Raw genomic sequence first — 21,476 nt, 5'->3', positions numbered from 1 at the left:
TGAAAGTGCACAAACCATGAGCGCTCTGTTTAGCAATATTCAAACCTACTGTTGATACTTTAGGTGCAGATGGTGATCACAGTGGTCAAGAACTTCAAGAAAAGAGAGAGCAGAAACAAGAAGCACGAAGCAAATTTAGTGATTTCAAAGAATACAGTAACCTGGCAAACTGGCCTGTAACAATTGATAATGATTTCATACAAGACTGTTTAATGCAATACATCAGGGGTTTTTTTGTTTTGTTTTTTGTTCTGTTTTAAAAAAAAAACAGATAATGTATATACTGAATCCCACAAGATTTAAAAACAACAAAATCGAAGTTTCTCAAACAAGAACTTTGAAAATAAGATTGAAAAATTGTCAGCCTGTGGTGAGATCCTGGTTAGTTTACTCAAAGCGCAAACTTTTTTCTAAATGCCAAATATCACTTACAACAGGTAGGTTTTCTTATTGAATGAATATACTCAGAACTCTAGAAAATCATGAAGACAGCATGGAACATAACGGCGAAGTTGAGCTGGCTAACATGAAAGTCAAATAAAAACACTGTGGATCAGCAACTTGAGGAACAGTTGGGGAAAAAACATGCAGTACTATTTTGAAGTACTAAAAAGAGTTGTAGCAGTTATAAAGTGTTTAAGTGAAAGAGGTTTAGCATTTAGAGGTTATGAGAAAAGGTGGGGCTCCCCAAATAATGGAAATTTCATGGGGGCCATTGAGCTTATTTCGGAGTTTGGCCCATTTTTATATGAACATTTAGAGAAATGTAAAAATGAAAAAGTAAACATTACTAACCTATCCAAATCTGTGTATGAAGAATTGACAGAAATCATGGGAAAACATGTGAAAGATGAAGTGGTGAATCAGATCAACAACCTAGACACCAAATACTATACAATTATAGTTGACTCCACACCTGACGTGACACATGTTGAGCAGCTAGTAATTGTGGTTCGATAATGGAAAGCCAATGCGAGAGTTTTTAGCATTTTTTCCAATAGAAAACCACTCATACACGACCTTGTTCAACAAAATAACACAATTTCTGAAAATATCCGTGGTCAGTTGTACGACAATGTTTCCAATGTGAAGGGCTCGGAGAAAGGGCTGCAATAGGTATGCAGACTATGTATCATCTGGAAGCCATTCACTCAACCTTGTTTGGTAAAAGGCAGTGTCTACTGTACCCCAAGTTGTTGACTATTTTGGCATCTTACACCAGCTGTATGTTTTCTTTTCTGAATTTCCTCGAAGATGGGGGATTTTGGACACATAGGGCAATCTAGCCTTTTCTCAAAAGAGCTTAAATGTAACTAGAATGTCTGCACATTATGAAGCAGTTCGGGCAATTAAAATGGATATAGGGGTATTTTGTAAACTCTCAAACATATGTTTGAAGACTCAGGAGAGAAGCCTGAATGTAAACGAAATGCAAAAATTTATACCACAAGTTGGTAAAATTGGTATATGCTGTTTTAACAATCAATTGGGAAGAAGTTATGGAGCGTTTTAACAAAACAAGTAAGAAACTCCAAACCCCTGGTTCTGATGTATTTGAAGGTTATGAACAACAGTTAATTGAAGTGTCCCCTAATATTACCACTGCGCATAAACTGTACTTGATAATGCCTATCACGAGCTGTGAAGCAGAAAGGAGTTCCTCAAAGCTTTCCTTTGTAAAGAATAAATTTTGATCTACCATGACTACGGAGCACTTAAATTCCTTATGCATATTGTCTCCGAAAAATGACATTGCAAAGAAGCTGTCATGTGACAAAACTGTTACTACAAAAAACAGAAAAAAGAGTATAGACGACAGGCGTGGCTGTGTGGTGAGAAGTTTGCTTCACAACCACACGGTTCCGGGTTCAGTCCCACTGTGTCACCTTGGACAAGTGTTTTCTTCTATAGCCTCGGGTCGACCAAAGCCTCGTGAGTGGATTTGGTAGACGGAACTGAAAGAAGCCTGCCGTATATGTATAAAAATATACATGTGTGTGTGTGTGTGTGTGTGTGTGTGTCTTTGTCTCTATGTTTGTCCCCCACTACCATTTGACAACCGGTGTTGGTGCGTTTATGACCCAGTAACTAAGCGGTTCGACAAAAGCGACCGATAGAATAAGTACCAAACTTTAAAAATATATAAGTCCTGGGGACGATTCATTCAACTAAAGATTATTCAAGGTGGTGCATCAGCATAACCGCAGTCTCAAGACTTAAACGAGTAAAAGATAAAACATGAAGGTTTCTCTCCTTCCTTTATCTATACGTCTATATCACTATTCCTCTATATATCTGTTTATCTATCTATCGCCTGCTCAGGCGCATACACGATATATTTATATTTCGTAAACTTCAAATTGGCTGTCCATCTACTTTCCCACTCCTTCAAACAGGGAAAATTTCAGTAAGACACGTATTGTAAGGGATTTATTGTTTGAGCTGTTTCTCCTGTTGCTAGAGGTTGTTCTAGGACACAGGTGGAGAAATGGGTAGAGGCGAGAGGAGATGCAGAAGAAAACTCAACTAAGAAGCGATAGAGATTACTTGACCTACATTTGTAAGAGAACGGCTTCAAGTGCAGTCGACTAGGGGCTTTTCTTATTTGTGGGGCGGTGAAAGAGTATGACTACCCAAAACTTAATTTTTGATGTAGCATCTGGTTGCGTGGTTTTGTTGCAAAGAAGCCACAGTCGTGAGATTCTGGGTTCAATCCGAATGCAAGGCAGGAATCTTGAGCGTCTTCCACAACATTCTCGATTCAACCTGAATTTTGAGGGTGGCAATGTGTTAATCAGTGGTTCTAAACCGGGGTCCGATTTTGTTATAAAAATTTATCTGCAATAAATTTAATTTATTGGGTTGTTCGGAAAGTTCATGCCGATTTTTAAAGGAAAGGAAAAGGTCAATAAATACTTGCCATTGCATTTTTAATCAACCAAATATGAACCATTTTGTTGCACAATGCGTCTCCACCTTTTCTTCAACTTGCAAATACCCTCTTGCCAAAATTGAGGTGGTTTCATGGCAAAGAATTCATCGAGATATCTTCTTACGTCATCCAAGGAATTAAAATTTTAACCATTAAGACTATTCTGTAGAGACCTGAATAAGTGGAAATCCGAAGGAGCAATATCTGGTGAATATGGAGGGTGGGGTAACACATCCCAGCCGAGCTGCAGCAATCTTTGTCTGGTTCCCAAAGCATCAAGTGCCGAAAATGAACTTTCTTATCTTCCATTTTAAAGGGTTACAGAATTAACACAGGCTATAGGAACATAAACCTTCTTCCACGAAAAGATAGCTTAAACTGTGCTCTAAATGGAGGTGTAGTCAAATCCTATTTTATGGACTCAACCATGTTCTAAAATAAGTTGGAAGGTAAGCTACTATAAATCGGCACGAACTTTCCGGACAACGCAATACTTTTTACAATGCACAAGCTATTTTAGCAATCTTTATGCAGTTCCTAATAATATTTAATTACGAAAATAGACTTTTTTTTTTTTAACATCGAAAGGGGTCCATCCCAGTAAAATAGGAGCCAAAGGAGTCCGTGGGAATAGAATTGTTTAAGGAATTGTTGATGGTAACTGTGCAGAAGTCATTCGGACGGAATGGCTGGAATTCGGAGGTTCAACTTTGTCATACATGGTGTCACACTGTATCTAACCTGAGAATTATACCAAGGGTCGTTTACACTACAATATCAAGCGCTTAGTGAGTTACATTTTAATACCATGCTTATGAAGGCGCGTGGCTTAGTGGCTAGGGTATTAGGCTCACGATCGTGAGTTCGATCCCCGACGGCGCGTTGTGTCCTTGAGCAAGACACTTTATTTCACGCTGATCCAGTCCATTCAGCTGGCAAAAATGAGTAGTATCTGTACTCCAAAGGGCCAGCCTTGTCACATTCTGTCTTACGGCGAATCTCCATAAGGATTGTATTAGGGTACGTGTGTCTGTGCAGTGCTCAGCCACTTGCACGTTAATTTCCCGAGCAGGATGTTCCGTTGATCGGATCAACTGGAACACTCATCGTCGTAACCGACGGAGTTCCAGCTTTAAATACCATGAGTGAATTTACCACAATGCCCAGTCCTTGTTATGGTGCATTGGCTTCTGTACTTCTATGCCACATGAGCGCAAGCTCGAAGTATGGCTTCCCATTGAGGACATGTTAAAGGATAGACGCCAAACTAATATGGATCATCTCTTTTCAGATGTAAAAATGGGTTTGTGTATGGCCAAAGCACCTACCTTGAAAAAAGCAGCATTACAGAAACATAGATGACAATTCAAAACATGGACCTGTAACAGGAAGGCCTTCCTTCGAGGAAATATATGAAGCCGAATTGAAAAAGCAGGAATCACTAGACAGATACAGAAAAGACAATCCAGTGTCGAGAACATAGGAGAAACTTTGTTGATGGCCTGGGTTCTATAGGAAGTGAAAAGCTTACATAAGTGAGGTACCATGAGTGAATACGTACTTCCGTTGTCGTTGGTATTTAGTCCTAATCATTCAGTTCTAACCACAACCCTCCTTTTTATGGATGTATAAAATATATCTCCCAGACAGTAAGGTGTGACCTGAGAAAGATTTGTTACTTATTTTTGAAAGTCGAGAGACGCACAATATGCGCAACAACTCGACAAGTGGTTGGTCCTAAGAATTTATGCCAATGTGAACTGAACAAACTGGAAAATTTGACATAAAATATACCACACAAAGATATATGGAATATTTCCCACAGGTTTCATTGCAAGGCATCTAAACGTTTCGGTGACTATTCGTCTCTTCAACCACTGTTGAACTAACCAAACACAGATTTTCGTTTCACTTCATGATATACAGTAGTTGTTAACATAATTTTTGGTTCTTATATAAATCGACCAGGGACGGATAAAGGAACCAAGCAGTCACTTTATACATCACCGAGAAATAATAACTGTCTTAGAAAGGTCGTGAAAAATCTCTTCAGAGAGTTCTAGTGACGAAATATTAAGTCAGGACGCTTAAATACATGCCAGTAGGTGTATAGTAGATAGACATACATGAATGAAACAAGGCAGTAGGACTTTATTTCTTCTGTTCTATTATGGGGCACTTTCAAAGATGCCTGCTACAAACGGGGACTTTTAGATATAGATGATCAATATGATAATGCACTCGAAGAGGCCTCTCTGTGTCGTTCTCTGCACAAGTTCCGACACCTTTTTGCAATAATGCTTGTTTTCTGTAACTGACAGACGCACATTTACTGGAATAAATGCAAAGACTCAATGTGTCATGACATTTTGCTGCTGACTCGCCAAATCACAGGTAGCGGTGACACTCCCACTACCCCCGTAATTTACAACAGAGGGCTTCTTCTCTTTTAAGACTTGGGTATGGCAATTGGAGGTCAACGATTGAACACTTATTCTCTCAACACTCCAAACAGAATTGAAGATGCCTGTTCCAATCGCCTCATTCTCAGAGAAACATCTTACAACATCTACAAACATCTACAGACAGTACATTGCTAACAACGAGCCCCTTCTGAATTCCGATCAAGCTGACGTATACAATTTTGTCCTCGGAAACATCTACACACACTGGCAGAATCATCTTCTTAGACGCACCCGGTGGAACTGGAAAAATATTCCTCCTGGATTATCTTCTTGCGAAGTTGCAGGATAATGGTGACCTTGGTATAGTTGTTGTCTCTTCAGGAATAGCCTCAACTTTTCTCGACGATGGACGAACAGCACACATTACCATCAAACTGCCTTTCAATGTAACACATCAAGAAAATCCAACGTGTCATATACTGCATTCTTCGGACGAAGCGACAATTTTGAAGCAGTACCAACTTATTGTTTGGGATGAATCGACTATGTCCCATTGTTTGGGATGAATCGACTATGTCCCATTGTTTGGGATGAATCAACTATGTACCGTTTTCATTCTGAAAATTCCTCTAAACCCAACAGACTGCAGAGACTTCAGTTCCCTCTCAAACTCAGCTTTGCCATTAATTAACAAAGCACAAGGTCAGTCGCTGAAAGTTGTCGGATTGGACCTTCGAACGCCGTGCTTTTCACATGGACAGTTCTACGTCGGTTGTTCCAGAGTTGGACATCCAGACAACTCATTCATCTATGCCCCTGAAGGTAAAACCAAAAATGTCGTCTACAAAGTAGCCCCACCATATTTATTCCTCTACTACAATCTTCACATCCACGCCAAACTGCAGCCAGTAGCAATCAGACTTCCTGCAAGCATTTCATTGATATTCGCTTCATTTCCTTGATTGCTGTTAACAGTACATTACCTTCAGTGACCCTTCTTACTTCAGGCATGCTGTTCGCTCATAAGCATGCTCTGACGTATATTTATGTTATGCCATTATTCGGTCTGTGTGTTTGCTATAAATGTTTGCTTTTCTTCATCGTACATGACTTTCATTGAGAAAAAAGCTTCAATGTGGTTGTGTCAGGCATTACGAGAAAAATAAGTACATGATGCAAAACGCTTCAAGTACGATATAGGATCCCTAATGCTTATTGCGATTGCGATCTCATTTCATGGACTTTCATTTATTACTAAGTGCCAAATTTGTGTTCAAAAAAATTTATTTATTACCTAGTTGTTTAATACCATATCATAAACTACTAACGAAAATGGTAATTATACATTTTACGCTTATCAACCTGGAACGACTTCTAACTGCGGGCTAGTTCAACTTTACTGTCCACCGGAGTGCACCATTATAAATTACACCGTCCAATGGACGGGTTCATTTGCTAGTATATATATGTATATATGTATATATATATATATATATATATATATATATATATATATATATATATAATATATATATATATATATACATATATATACATATATACATATATATATTGACAAACGAAAGAAGGGCACTCAAAACATTTATTGGGAGTTACATGTATAGATCAAAACAGTTTGTTTCAAACTCCTTGGTACTCTGAGTTTCAAGCGTGTCTCTAGTCTTCGGCCATTGCGTTTGAATCTCAGTGGTCGAAGACTTGAAACTCAGAGTACCAAGGAGTTTAAATCAAACTGTTTTGATTCACACACACATACGCACACACATGTATGTATGTGTGTGTGTGTACGCGTGTGCGTGTGCGCTATGTGCGTGTGCGCGTGCGCGTGTGCGCGTGTGCGCGTGCGCTATGTGTGCGTGTGCGCGCGCGCGTGTGTGTGTGTATACAACAAGCTTCTTTCAGTTTCCGTCTATCAAATCCTCTCACAAGGCTTTGGTCGGCCTGAGGCTATATACTTGCCCAGGGTGTCATGCAGTGAGATTGAACCCAGAACATCGTGGTTCGGAAGCAAGCTTCTTACCACACAGCCACGCCTGCGCCTAGTTAGCTACTTTCGCCTGAGTAATCTACCCACAAAATCGTTTCACGATCACACTGGTGAGCTGTGTCCTATCTGTCTTTCTTTTACTTAATAAAACAACTATAATAACTTCTCCTCTTCTGAAGTGCTAATCCTTTTGGCTGTCACTTGCTATTAAAACAATGATGCTTATTTCTTCACCAACAAAAATCTCATCGCTGAAAGCTAAATAAACATGATTTACAAGCTGCTTCTCATTTCTTTCGAAATAATGAGCATCGCATCAAACCTTTGAATTCTCCTCTCGATGCACCCAGGTTTCTTCTTAAACGAGTACTGTATTGAAGTTTCAGTCATTAGACTGCAGCCATGCTGGAGCGCTGGCTTGAATCAACCCCAGTACTTTTTTTTTTAAACCTGATTCTCATCCTATTGGTTCCTTTGCCGAACCACAAGAGTTTGGTCATCCGGAAACTACAATAGAAGACACTTGTCCGAAGTGCCGCGCAACGGGACTGAACCTGGAACCATGTGGTTGGGAACCAAGCTTCTTTTTTTTTTATTATCCACAAAGGGCTAAACATAGAGGAGGCAAACAAGGACAGACAGAGGGATTAAATCGATTACATCAACCCCAGTGCGAAACTGGTACTTAATTTATCGAGCCCGAAAGGGTGAGAGGCAAAGTCGACCTCGGTGGCATTTGAACTCACAACGTAACGGCAGACGAAATACCTATTTCTATTTCTTTACTACCCACAAGGGGATAAACACAGAGGGGACAAACAAGGACAGACAAACGGATTAAGTCGATTATATCGACCCCAGTGCGTAACTGGTACTTATTTAATCGACCCCGAAAGGATGAAAGGCAAAGTCAACCTCGGCGGAATTTGAACTCAGAACGTAGCGGCAGACAAAATACTGCAAAGCATTTCGCCCGGCGTGCTAATGATTCTGCCAGCTCGCCAAGCTTCTTACCACGTGCATGAACCAGCTTGATCGCTACAATGCCTGTAGCAAATTTTCATTCAGGCAGCTCCCATATCCTTACATTTGAAGTTGGTGTTTAGGCATAAATTGGATCTGAGCACTGACTGTATGCACCTAATTATCATACGACCTTTGACATCGTATTGATTGAATAAAGATACCCTTCGGTCATGAATGACCATGGGATTGCACCTAGAAACTTCCCCCTCCGAGGCACAAGTCCGGGCAAAGTTGTTAATGGAAGACCAGTAGTTGCCCATGCATACCAGCCTCCCTTCTCGCCGTTCAAGAATTTGAACCTGGAGATCTCCATTTCCAGCGACTTCGAGGGCCACCACCCAGTGGTGTTGGGCGTCAACGAAGAGCCCTCGACTACAACAAGACGACCAAAGTTTTTTTTTTTTTTCCAAGGTCTGGGGTTTCCTGCCCCTATGCCCTAGACCATCACCTAATCACCCTTACCCGTCTTGTTGCTTAACAACAACAACAGCCTCCCCTCTCCGCGTTACTGGTGTTATCCAAGGAAAGACAAAGGCCGATACAGCTTGGTACCAGTGACGTCGCAACTCATTTCTACGGCTGAGTGAACTGGAGCAACGTGAAATAAAGCGTCTTGCTCACGAACACAACTCACAGATTGCGAGCCAGATACTCTAACCATTGAGCCATTCATTACAATATATTATAAATGTTACGTTTAATTAGCAAGGGAGAGAACATAAGTATAAATGATCTGCACTTAAAGGTATTTTTTAAAAGTTGCAAAGGGAAATAAGTCTTACAAATAGTTAGGAATTATTTCCCTTGCGTTTCCTAATTTGACTCTAACGCTTCGTCTGTAGTAATTATTGGGTTGTCAGATAAATTCGTTTAAATTTCTTTGGCGGAATTCTGCTTTATCCACAGCAAATAACGCCTCATAACCGTTTTTTTATGTTTTGGAATTTTCAGAAAATTTTTGCAAATTTGTATTCTACACACGTGAATTCACAAGACTACAGAAAAAAATTTTATTTTTTCGAAATTTTTTAAAAATCTGTTTAAAATACGGACATACCGAAACTTGGGCTTAAATCCCAACAAAAGACCATTAAATGTGTGTATGAGGGAAAAGATATCGATAAACATCAATACGGCAGACTGATAAACGAGAAGGGTATGAGCTAGTCATCATATAACAGCTAAAAATAACAGCTAAATAGCCCTTAAATCACACAGCAAATACATAAAAATCAAAGTACAGAAACAACTTCCTCATATTCATTAAATAACTCTTTCAGTTTAATGGCATTGTACTTACATAAGTTCAAGTAACATTCGACCCCGGTTGTATTTTCTCCTCAAAAATACAGTTTTGTCCATTTAAGCAATTCTGCCAAAACCACAAATCATAATTAGAATGTGGAGCAAAGCTCCTGCATAGATTTCCTGTAAATAATTTTTATAGTCTATAAGAATAACTTCTTATAGTCTAACCCCTAACTCTTCCTTACAAAAACTTAGTAGCTGTCAATTCTTTCACATAGCATAATGGGAAGACAATATTGCCATGACAAATCCACTGTGAAGAAAGACACTATTTTACACTTTTACTTGTTTCAGTCATTTGACTGCGGCCATGCTGGAGCACCGCCTTCAGTCACGCAAATCGATCCCACGAATTATTCTTTGTAAGCCTAGTACTTATTCTATCAGTCTCTCTTGCCAAACCGCTAAGTTACGGGGATGTAAACACACCAGCATCAGTTGTCAAGTGATGTTGGGGGGACAAACACAGACACACAAACATACACACATATATATATATATATATACATATATACGATGGGCTTCTTTCAGTTTCCATATACCAAATCCACTCACAAGGCTTTGGTCGGCCTGAGGCTATAGTAGAAGACACTTGCCCAATGTGCCACGTAGTGGGACTGAACCCGGAACCATTTGGTTGGTAAGCAAACCACTTACCACACAGCCACTCCTGCACCTATTGGCAAAAATTACATAACATTAAATGCTTCTAACTTCTTTATTATCAATTTTTCAAAAACAAAAGTGAATATAATTTTCGTCATCAGCATGCAAAACACATCAATGTAAAAAATTTAAAAACACTCCATTGGAAATTGAAAAATCTTCAAATGGTTGGATGAATAGAAAAAAGATATGAGAGACAGAAATAGAGAAGCACTTGGTTATCCACTCACCACTGACTTAGGAATGAAATTTATTTAGTGGATGCAAGCTCAGGTCCAAAATCTTTTACAAACAAGGTTTTATGTTTTATTTTAATTAGTTTTGTTCTTTGTTCTTTGAGAAGAAACCTATCTTTGAGCTACTTCTTACAGATCAATTTTTATGCTCTGTTTTCAAACCTGAGAAAAATCAGTACGGGAGCAAATTTTCATTATGCACCCACCAAAACCTTTAGGAGGTGCACTTGCACCCCTAGTCCCAAGCCACCCACTTTCTTATTTTGGATAGTATATTTTCAGAGCATATACTTGTACTTCTTATTAGGTCACTAGGTTAATGTTCCTTATAGAAATGGACAAGTGCTCTATAACATCCTACAAAACACTAATGTGGTTTTCTTGTATCTTATTAGTTGTATCAGATTACAGAGTTCAAATACTCCAGGGTTTGACTATTTTCTTTTATATTATCTCTCAGGGAATAATGAGTACCAGTAATATGTTAGGATTCATTGAATTGATTAACTGGCTAGACTTTCTCAGGGAATACTGGCTTTATGACTTGTCAAATGCTATCCAAAACAATGATGAAGTTGATAAGGATAATTCTGATGGTATAATGCTTTTCAGCATTACTTCCAATTTGATATTCTGGGTTTAGACACCACCAAGGTCGACTTTGCTTTTCATCCTTTCGGGGTCAATAAAATAATTAACAGTTGAACACTGGGGTCAATGTGACAATTAGCCTGCTTCCACAAAATTTCAAGTCATGTGCCTATAGTATAAAAAGTTCTCCTTATTATTACTATTGTTATATAAATAAACTAGCAGTATCACCCGGCGTTGCTCGGGTTTGTAAGGGAAATAACTATATAAGCATTTTTAGAGAGTTACTTCCCTTATAGATGCCAATTCGGGCTTTCTTAGCCATTTCTGTTTTGGTGTCTTCAAGCCATTAAGTCGTTGTTCTAAAAGAACGCTGGTCTCCTTGACAACGCTTTACGACGTTGATTTCCTTACACTCCCTTCCCCACAGCTTCACGAGGGAGGGAAGAAGGGAGAGAAGCAAACAGGTGCAGGTGTGACCATGGACGCCAACTCCGCCGCCATCGACACACGAAAAATTATGCATTAAAATGGAATAAAAAATAATGTTAAATTATTTTTAAAATCGTAGACTCATCGTAGACGCACGCTAATAGCCAGACGGGCTCGATATGAATCACGACTATAAGATACCCGAATTTGGTTACACTGCACCGCAAAATGTGGGAGTAGTTAGGAATCTAAATCGAAGGGGACAGACACTCACACAACTACAGTTTTATATATATAGATATATAAAATATAAACAAAAAAACAATTAATAATATTATCACTCATTAGAAAGGCGGTGAGCTGCCAGAATTGTTAGCATGCCAGGCAAAATGCTTAGTGGCATTTCCTCTATTTTGAGTTCAAATTCCACCAAAGTCAATATTGCCTTTCATCCTTTTGGATTCGATGAAATAAGTACCAGTTGAGCACTGAGGCTGACATAATCAACTAGCCCCCTCCCCCAAATTTCAGGCCTTTTACCTGTAGTAGAAAGGATTACTATTATTTTATTATATATATATAGATAAAATATAAATAAAGAAACAATTATTAATATTATTATCAGTCATTAGAAAGGCAGCAAGCTAACAGAATCATTAGCATGCTGGGCAAAATGCTTAGCAGCATTTAGTCCGTCTTTACATTCTGAGTTCAAATTCCGCCATGGTCGACTTTGTCTTTCATCCTTTTGGGGGTTGATAAATTAAGTACCAGTTGATCAGTGGGGTCGATGTAATCAACTTACTTCCTGCCCTCAAATCTCTGGCCTTCTGCCAAAATTTGAAACCAATAACAATGAACGCCAAAATGCTATCAAACACCTCTATGTGGATACTCTCCTACTAACCAATTGTAGATGGTTAGGTACAAGAAAGTTATATCTGGAACCATATATATATTATATATATATATTACATATATATCTATGGGTCACACGAGGCTAGTCTTTAGAGAACTGCTTATATATCGTAGGTCTGTTGAATCACAACCTGGGGTTACACAACAAGAGAAATAAAGCACACAAACAAGAAAATTATGGTAATAAAATTCTTTATAATAATCATTTTGGTTTTAGAGTTTACTAATTAATTAATTAATTAATTAAATAAAATTGGATTTTAAATTAATTTTTATTCAATATAAACATGTTCCCAATAACTAACAATATCTCATTGTTAGAAATAATCAAAAATAAAAATGTTTTACATTCGTATATGTATATATATATATATATATCCATATAAAAAGAGACGATGGTATGGTTACCCCACACTTTTCTTTTCTTTCAAATCTAGAGGTTTCAAGGGTTGAATTGATTGCTTCATGTATTAACATGAATTAACACCACTGTTATCAAACCATTTTACCATTTTACTCCAAATCATCAAAATTGGTCATCCATACTTCAACAGAACCCCAACATTTTTTCTTTAATATTGCATCTGATCGCAGCTTACAACCACAGGTAACTAACAATCACAGCTTACAACCACAGGTTTACAATTCACCGGTAACAATTTGCATGCACTGTACCAACACATGCTATACCCTGTTCATGTAGGGTCTTTACAAGATCAACACTTGTGTACCAATTGTCAAAATACAGTTTGTACCATTTGTTTCTTGGTATATTTTTCAGCAAAAACATCACAATATTTCCAGAGGCTTTTATTTCTGGTTGATTTAGACATATTCTAATTGCACCAGTGTAAACCTCAAGATTGTGGATAAGTCCATCTATTCCCAACAATACTATGGTTTCTTTTTACCATAGAAACTGCTGCAGTTCATCTGAAAGGAGGTACATATTGACACAGAGAGGATTCAAACAGAATGACATTCTGATTCAGTGTCCCTGCATCAACATGTACCTCCTTTCAGATGAACAGCAGCAGATGTACCTCCTTGTGACAATGTAGCCTTTAATCTAACTAAGATATCCTTGGCCTGAAGAGTAGCCGGTGGTATACACCTCACTTAGGTCTTACCACTTCTGAGGTTCCACTTGCTATGAAACATATGTAGCCCAGATTTCCCATACTCTACTCCGTAACTCTTGTATTCTTTTTCACATTTGGTAACCCTAGTTGTCTACTGAGAAATATAAAAAGAACATTTTTTCCACACATCATTTTTCAATAAAAGAAAAAAATCCACAATCTTCCGTCTCAATAAACCACTATTATTCCTGAAAGTTGTTTTTTAATATTCACCACAGATTGCTCGAAGGTAACTTTCTTCCTACACCTTGATCCCTGAATCTTACATTAATATGTGTGTGTGTGTGTGTGTGTATATTACATATATATATAGATATATATATATATATGGTAATACCCAGTTTCACACCTCTCTCTATCTATCTATATATATATATATAAAGGTGCGAAACTGAGTATTACCATTCAAGTTGATAAATGATAAAAATTAGGGACAATCTGTGTCTTATACGTATATGTTTTTTATCTGTCATTGTTTATTTACAATGCATTTTTCATATATAATATATATATATATATATATATATATATATAAATAAAGTAAAAGAGTCAAATGGAAGAGTAAGTACAAGTTCTGTTTGTACTCTTATATGTTCTTTACAGAACACACTTCAACTATACATATATATATATATATATATATATATATGCATATACGTACATACAGTAGTGGCCAAAATTAGAGAACGAAAGTAAAATTTAAAGACATTAACTTTTCTACTTAATTTTACCAAATGGGATTTTTACTGTATGTGCTCTAAAGTATGTTCATTATTAGCAATAAATTTTGTAGGAAGCGATTAATGACTAAATAATTTGCAATAGAGAAAATGCTTATTTGAAAAATACAAGATGGACAAAATTAGAGGACATATGACATGAAAGTGAAAACATAAAACCTGACAATACTCCAACCAATATAAACTAAGTTGACCTAACAGTGTGAAGAATTATATTGAACAGTAGTGAATTAACAACCATGGACAACCAATGTAAATTTGATGAAAGCCATAGGAAGCAAGCTGTCACATTGTAAAAAGAAGGAATTACAATTTCTGCTATTGCCAGAGACAGTAACAAATTGAAGAGTGTTGTTTCAAGAACACTCTAGCTTTATGAAGAAACAAGTTCGTTTGTGTCATTAAAAAAATAAGGAAGACCACAGAAAACAAGTGTTTGGTAAGACCATGTGATTCAGAGGCTGTCGTTAAGAAGCTGTTTCAACACTGCGGCAGGAATTTTTCAAGTAAATCGTGATTATGGAATGAATGGGTTTTGGAAGACTGTGGCTTGTTGTTTGAAGGAAATCAGACTCCATGCCTGTTCCTCCACCATTAAAACTCTCATCTGTATGAAGAACCAAAGAGCAAGGTTAGTCTTTGCCAACAAACATATACTTTGGACAGATGACAACTGGTCATGTGTTCTTTAATGATGAAAGCAAGTTCAATTTGGTTAGCTCCAATGGTAGACAGTATGTGAGATGTTGTAAAAGTGAAAGAGTGTTCCTTAAATGCATGAAGAAATCAGTGAAGTTTGGAGGCATGGGTTTAATAGTGTGAGGAATGATTTCTGCAGCAGGTGTTGAGCCTTTGATCCAGATCCATGGAAATGTAAATGCAGTCATATACAAAAACATCATTCTGCTGCATGTTGTGCTAGCTATGAAGTCATCTCCAATTCCTCAGCCAATCTTTAGGCAGGATAATGTGTCATGTCATAGTGCTAAAATAGTTAAGGAGGCATTTGAAGCTGAAAACATTACTGTGATGTGTTGACCAGCTCAGAGTCCTGACCTTAATCTCATTAAAAATTTATGGTAGATACTTGGTGATATGATCAGAGAGCACCGACCTGCAAATGTTACAATTTTGTGGGAAAAACTATAGGAAGAATGGAATAAAATTACATCAGAACAAAGTGAGAAATTGGTCAAATCCTGTGGACAGAGATGTGCTAAAGTCATTAAAAATAAAGGATCTTATTAATATACTGATGTGGATTACAAAATTACAAAATTTTCTGGCAAAATTTTGATTTCTTGAATTTTACATTCTCTAACTTTGTCTATCTTGTATTTTTCAAATAAACAATTTTTTTCTATTATAAATTATTTAGTTATTAATTACTTCCTACAAAATTTATTGTAAATGATGAACATACTTCGAAGTAAGAAAGTAAATATCACCTTCGGAAACATGAAGTAGAAATGTAAATATCTTTATTTCTTATTTTCATTCTCTAATTTTGGCCACTTGATTACATATACATACATATACATATATGTACATGCACACACACACACATACATATAATTGCGTTTTTATTACTAAAAGTGTTTATGCTTTTACCTATTATTTTAATGAAATTCTTATTCATCTTTTTATAATGTCCCACCAACATACGAGTTCTTCTGAATTTTAAAATGAAAAGAAACCAAAAACAAAAAAAATAATAATAATAATATAATAATAATAAAATACACTATAATTTACTTTTCTTAAAATTAATATTCTTAAACATATTTTCTGTCAAAGGTAAGTAAGTCTGCATGGAATGGTCAATATAATATAATGAATCGGTGACAACACTAGGATCAAAACCCTCTTCTTGGAGCTTTTTCTTCTGCTGCTTGAATGTTCCAGATAGTTCCATATTGTCTTGTATTCGCAAAAATAGCGGTACTGCATGAGATATAAGGTTCCTCTTACAATAATCATATATCTTTCTAAACCGCTCATTAGTCATATTAATTCCATCATATAATTTTAGAGATGCCATACCAGCTCTGCCACCATGACCTGAGATAAGAAAAGATAAATCAATGAACCAAATGCTTGTAGTTGTTGTTTATATTGTATAACCCCAAACTAGCACCAATTGAGCAGCCTAACTCTTACCTTTTATGCATTTCAGTCACTGGACCGAGGCCATGCTTGAACACCACAAATCACTCCCAGTACATACACTTTACTCTTTTTACTCTTTTACTTGTTTCAGTTATTTGATTGCGGCCATGCTAGAGCACTACCTTTAGTCAAACAGATCAATCCTATGAATTATTCTTTGTAAACCTAGTACTTATTCTATAGTTCTATTTTGCCAAACAGCTAAGTTACAGGAATGTAAACACACCAACACTGGCTGTCAAATGATGGTGGGGAAACAAACACAAACACACAAATACATACATACATATATATATATGTGTGTATATATATATATATATATATATACAACGGGCTTCTTTCAGTTTCCATCTATAAAAATCCACTCACATGACTTTGGTCAGCCCCAGGCTATAGTAGAAGACACTTGCCTAAGGTGCCACACAGTGGGACTGAACTCAGAACCATGTAGTTGGGAAGCATGGTTCTTACCACACAGCTACTCATGTATTTTATTGTTTTGTGTTTCATTTTAAGTGTGTTACTTATTCCATCAGTTTCCTTTGCTGAACTACTAATTTACAGACTCATAAACAAATCAACACCAGTTGTCAAACAGAAAGGGAGCAATGATAATAAACACAAACACAGTTACACACATGCATAAGGCTGAACACACACAGACACAGGTGCATGGAAAGGTATGAAGGAACATCAAAAAAAAAAACAAGATGAAATACACAAAGCACATGGATATGCTCGTCCTTCATCAATTATCAACTAAAAGTCATCACAATTTTGATGCTATAATTTGTGATATTATTAATTTGCTGGTGTCAATGGTAAAATGTTGCTGGGATATAGACGAGAAAACATGAATATCAGAATGAAAAAGTACAAAAAGAGATGGCATCTGTGGACCGAACAGCAAAAAGGATGATTTATGAGAACAACAGGAAAATATATGAAATACAAAAGAATGGTAATGAAAACATAAACAAATAATAAATAATACAACTATTTTATATATATATATATAAGTAGCTTGCTTACAAACCGCATGGTTCCAAGCTTAGTCGCACTGTGTGGCACCTTAGGCAAATGTCTTCTACTATAGCCTCTGGCCGACCAAAGCCTTGTGAGTGGATTTGGTAGATGGAAACTGAAAGAAGCCCATCGTATACACATGTGTGTGTGTTTTTTATGTCTGTGTTTGTCCCCCCACTATCACTTGACAACCAATGCTGGTGTGTTTACATCCTTGTAACTGAGCAGTTCAGTAAAAGAAACTGATAGAATAAGTACTAGGCTTACAAAGAATAAGTCCTGGGGTCAGTTTGTTCGACTAAAGGCAGCATGGCCTCAGTCAAATGACTGAAACAAAATAAAAGAATAAAAGAATATATATATATTATATATATATATATATATATATATATATATATAGGGAGAATTCACAAAAAAAAACAAAAGACGAAGACAGGCGGTGTAGACAAAAAAAAAAACAGATGTATTAGTTCAATGCTCGGGAAGTGAAAAAGTCTTTAATGTTTCGAGCCTACTCTCTTCCACAAAAAGGAACACAGAAAGAAACAGGGAGAGAAAATTAAGAATGTGTAGTGGCTAGCGATCTATCATGGTGAATGCCAGACAGAGGAGTCACACAGGAGAGCTAGGAAGAAGGGGAGATAATAAAGTAGTGGTGATCCCAAAACGAAGGTGCACATGCATGTGTATAAGAGAGCCCGTATATGCATGAGGGCTGGTGACCTTGACACGTGCATGTGTGCATGTGTAGGTGTGAGGATAATGGTGTGGGTGCTGAGAAGTGGTGAGTACTAGTGTGTGCGTTGTGGTGTGATGTAATGTGGTGTGGTATGGTGATGTGTGGTGTGGTGGTGAGTGGTGTGGTGTGGTGGTGTTGGGATGTGGGGGAGGTGAGAATGGGGAAAGCAAGGATGGAGTGCGGATTAGGATGAGGGTGGGGATAGAGGTGGAGTATGTGGAAGTAGTGTAAGGGATGGGATGAAATGGATAGGGAAGGTGGGGTTGGATTGTGTAGGGGTGGGGTTACGAGGGAGGGGTGATGATGAAGGGAGAGGGGGAAGAGAGAAGGTAGGTAGGAATGAAGAGAAGAGAGAAAGAGGGCAGGAGTGAAGAGAAGAAGTAGGAGTTGGAGCAAGAGAAGAGAGATGGGTGAGAGAAAGTAAGTGTGAGAGGAAGAGAGGAGAGGGGAGGAAGGTTAGATGAAGAGAGAAGGAGGATTAGATGAAGAGGAGAGGAGAGTTGAGCCCATGTGGTGCAAAAGAGCAAAGAGAGAAGATTAATCCCTGTTCACTATATGACAAAATTAAGACTTATACAAAAGTAATGTTAATAGGAAAAATATATGAACAAGACAAACCAAGAGCTGAAGTAAATGCTATGACAGGAACTGAAAAAGACCCAAGTGTGTGGTCAGGCTGAGAAAAAGGTGAGTGATTTAAGAAACAGGATGTAATGTGATACCTTTAACCTTTTGGTGTTTAAACCAGCCATATTTGACTCAAATATTTTACCTTGTTTTATGTTCAAACCAGTCTGATCTGACCCAGCACACCTATTCTACGTCATTCTAAAAGTAAACTATAACATAACTAAAATCTTGAAGCTACAAGACAATGCCTGATTAATTCAAAACAGTATGAATAAATAAGAATTACATTTGTTAGTGTAATCTGAACGATAATGGTTATGGGAGAGGAGAGAAAGAGCTGGCAATGAATGGTAGAGAGAAAGACAGAGAATGAGAAAGTGGGAGACAGACATACATAGAGAAGAAATAGTAAGGTAAGGATAGACGAAACAAAAGAAGGAGTAGAGATAGTTAGAATAGGACAGATATGAAGAAAGATGGAATGTGGGAAGAGAAAGAGAGAGAGGAGAGAGAAAGAGAGAGAGGAGAGAGAAAGGGAGAGAGGAATCTGTCTCTGGCTCTGCAGTACAAATGTTTTGTTTTTATAAGTTCTGAATTAAAATTTTCCACCAAACCTTAGTCACAATTTATATTCCTAACATTAGCTTAATGATAGCTAAGTTATTTTACTTAATTCTTTGTTATGTTTAAAATCAATTGAAACAAACACAGAACATCTCAACAGAAATATCGTAACAAAAAGGGTTAACAGCTGACAAAGGTGGACAAAGGAAGAAATATAAAAGTAAAAAGAGAGGGGGGACAGATAGATAGGGGGAAGTGTTGAAAGAAACAGATAAAACACTGGAGAGAAAATAGAATTCTGCACAGTTTCCATCTACCAAATTCACTCACAAGGTATTGGTTAGCTCAGGGAAGACACTTACCCAAAGTTCCATATAGCCTATGATCAAATGATTTTTTATTTTTGCCTTTTCCAGACAAAGTGCCTAGAAACATATCTAAAGTGTATTTCTTTTTTTAACATAGCAGGGTGAGATCTAATGGTGATTTAGTTAGTCATGTGACCAAGAAGAGGTTCTCGAAATGATGAAAATACAATGCACACATCCAATATTAAGATACTTGAACAAACCAACAAAGAGCTTCCATGAGGTCACTCAACCTGCTAGAAACAACCACAATATCTCCCTTAAATCACAAGCTGTTATCTTTAAAAAGAATGGATCATTGGATAAAGTGAACATAGGTACACTAAGTTTGGAATAAAAGATAGGGTTGCAATGGCTAGAGTGCTTTTGATTAATGGTCCACTTGATTAGAGCAGGACTGGCTAAATAACAATAGAAGATCTGGGATCACAGCAATTGAAACCTAACATAGATATTATAGTATTACATATTTTTTAATCTCTGATCATTTAACATGAAAGAAAAGCTAAAAATATCAAATAAATTCCCTAATTCTCACTTATCATGAAAGAGTGGATATTGAAGATAGTTTTTAAGAAGGTTTACTCACCTGGAACTTTAACGCCATATACATTAGCATCTTCTATGAAATCTAGGCTTCTAATAACGTTAGCAACATCTAATGTAGAAATATTCTCTCCTTTCCATCTGCAGAAAAAAAAATATGGCAAAAAGACTAGTAGAAAAGGTATGATGTCAAACAAATTACTAAATAACTTGGTTTTATAAGCAACAATGGCCCAAATATTAGTATTATGTAAAAACCTGTTTTGTTAACTTATTAAAATTACGGAGATGTACTTGCATAGCAAGTGACCTGATCTGAGATCATGTGCTGAAACGAAAACAATTACAGCATGGAAGGTGTCTATAAGCCATTTAAGAAACACACAAAAACCGTTAGATTCAATTCAACAATTAATTTAATTTGCCAAAATATTTTCATCGCTTTGATACCACAACCTGTTGGCAACTTAAATTTAAATGTTGAAGTGAATCTAACGGTTTTTGTATATTTCTTAAATGGCTTATAAAACCTTCCATATTGCAATTGTATTATTAAAATATAATCAGTTAATTTTTTAAGTAGCTCATTAGTTATTTCTACTACAGGTACAAGGCCATAATTTTTTGTGGGGAGGGGGTTAGTCAATTACATCAACCCCAGGTCTTGACTTATTTTTCTCATCTCTCGTAAGGTCAAAAGCACCTTACGAGTGTTGGGCCTCACAGAGACAATGACAAATGACCGAGACCTTTGGCCTTATGCCATGCTTGAGAAGAAGACCCATCAAGCCAAGTGAATTCAGAGTCATAACAGATACTGGTGTTATGCACATGACACTCATGCTGGTGGCACATAAAAGAACCCATTACACTAACAGAGTGGTTAGCATTAGGAAGGGCATCCATCCATTGAAATCATTCCGGATCAGACTGGAGTCTGGTGCAGCCTTCCAGCTTGTCAGTCCTGGTCAAACCATCCAATCCATGCCAGCATGGACAATGGACATTAAATGATAATGATTTTATGGTA

At 37.1% G+C, this 21,476-nt stretch overlaps 1 protein-coding gene across 1 annotated transcript in view; it reads right to left on the bottom strand.

Moving 5' to 3' along the window:
* Positions 1–1,082: 1,082 nt before the first annotated feature.
* The window catches only part of LOC115232646 (long-chain fatty acid transport protein 6-like), a 63,943-nt gene continuing 43,549 nt past the window's right edge, over positions 1,083–21,476 (bottom strand). Inside the window, exons 11-14 of the mRNA XM_029802644.2 lie at positions 20,490–20,587; positions 16,139–16,465; positions 12,917–13,189; positions 1,083–1,094 (exon numbers count right to left, since the gene is read on the bottom strand). Coding sequence (XP_029658504.1) covers positions 16,149–16,465; positions 20,490–20,587 — 415 coding nt within the window. The 3' untranslated portion in view covers positions 1,083–1,094; positions 12,917–13,189; positions 16,139–16,148. The remainder of the gene's footprint in view (positions 1,095–12,916; positions 13,190–16,138; positions 16,466–20,489; positions 20,588–21,476) is intronic.

The sequence above is a fragment of the Octopus sinensis genome, linkage group LG2, assembly GCF_006345805.1.
Source record: "Octopus sinensis linkage group LG2, ASM634580v1, whole genome shotgun sequence".
Classification (NCBI taxonomy): domain Eukaryota; kingdom Metazoa; phylum Mollusca; class Cephalopoda; order Octopoda; family Octopodidae; genus Octopus; species Octopus sinensis.
This window is presented reverse-complemented; position numbering and strand designations above follow the sequence as displayed.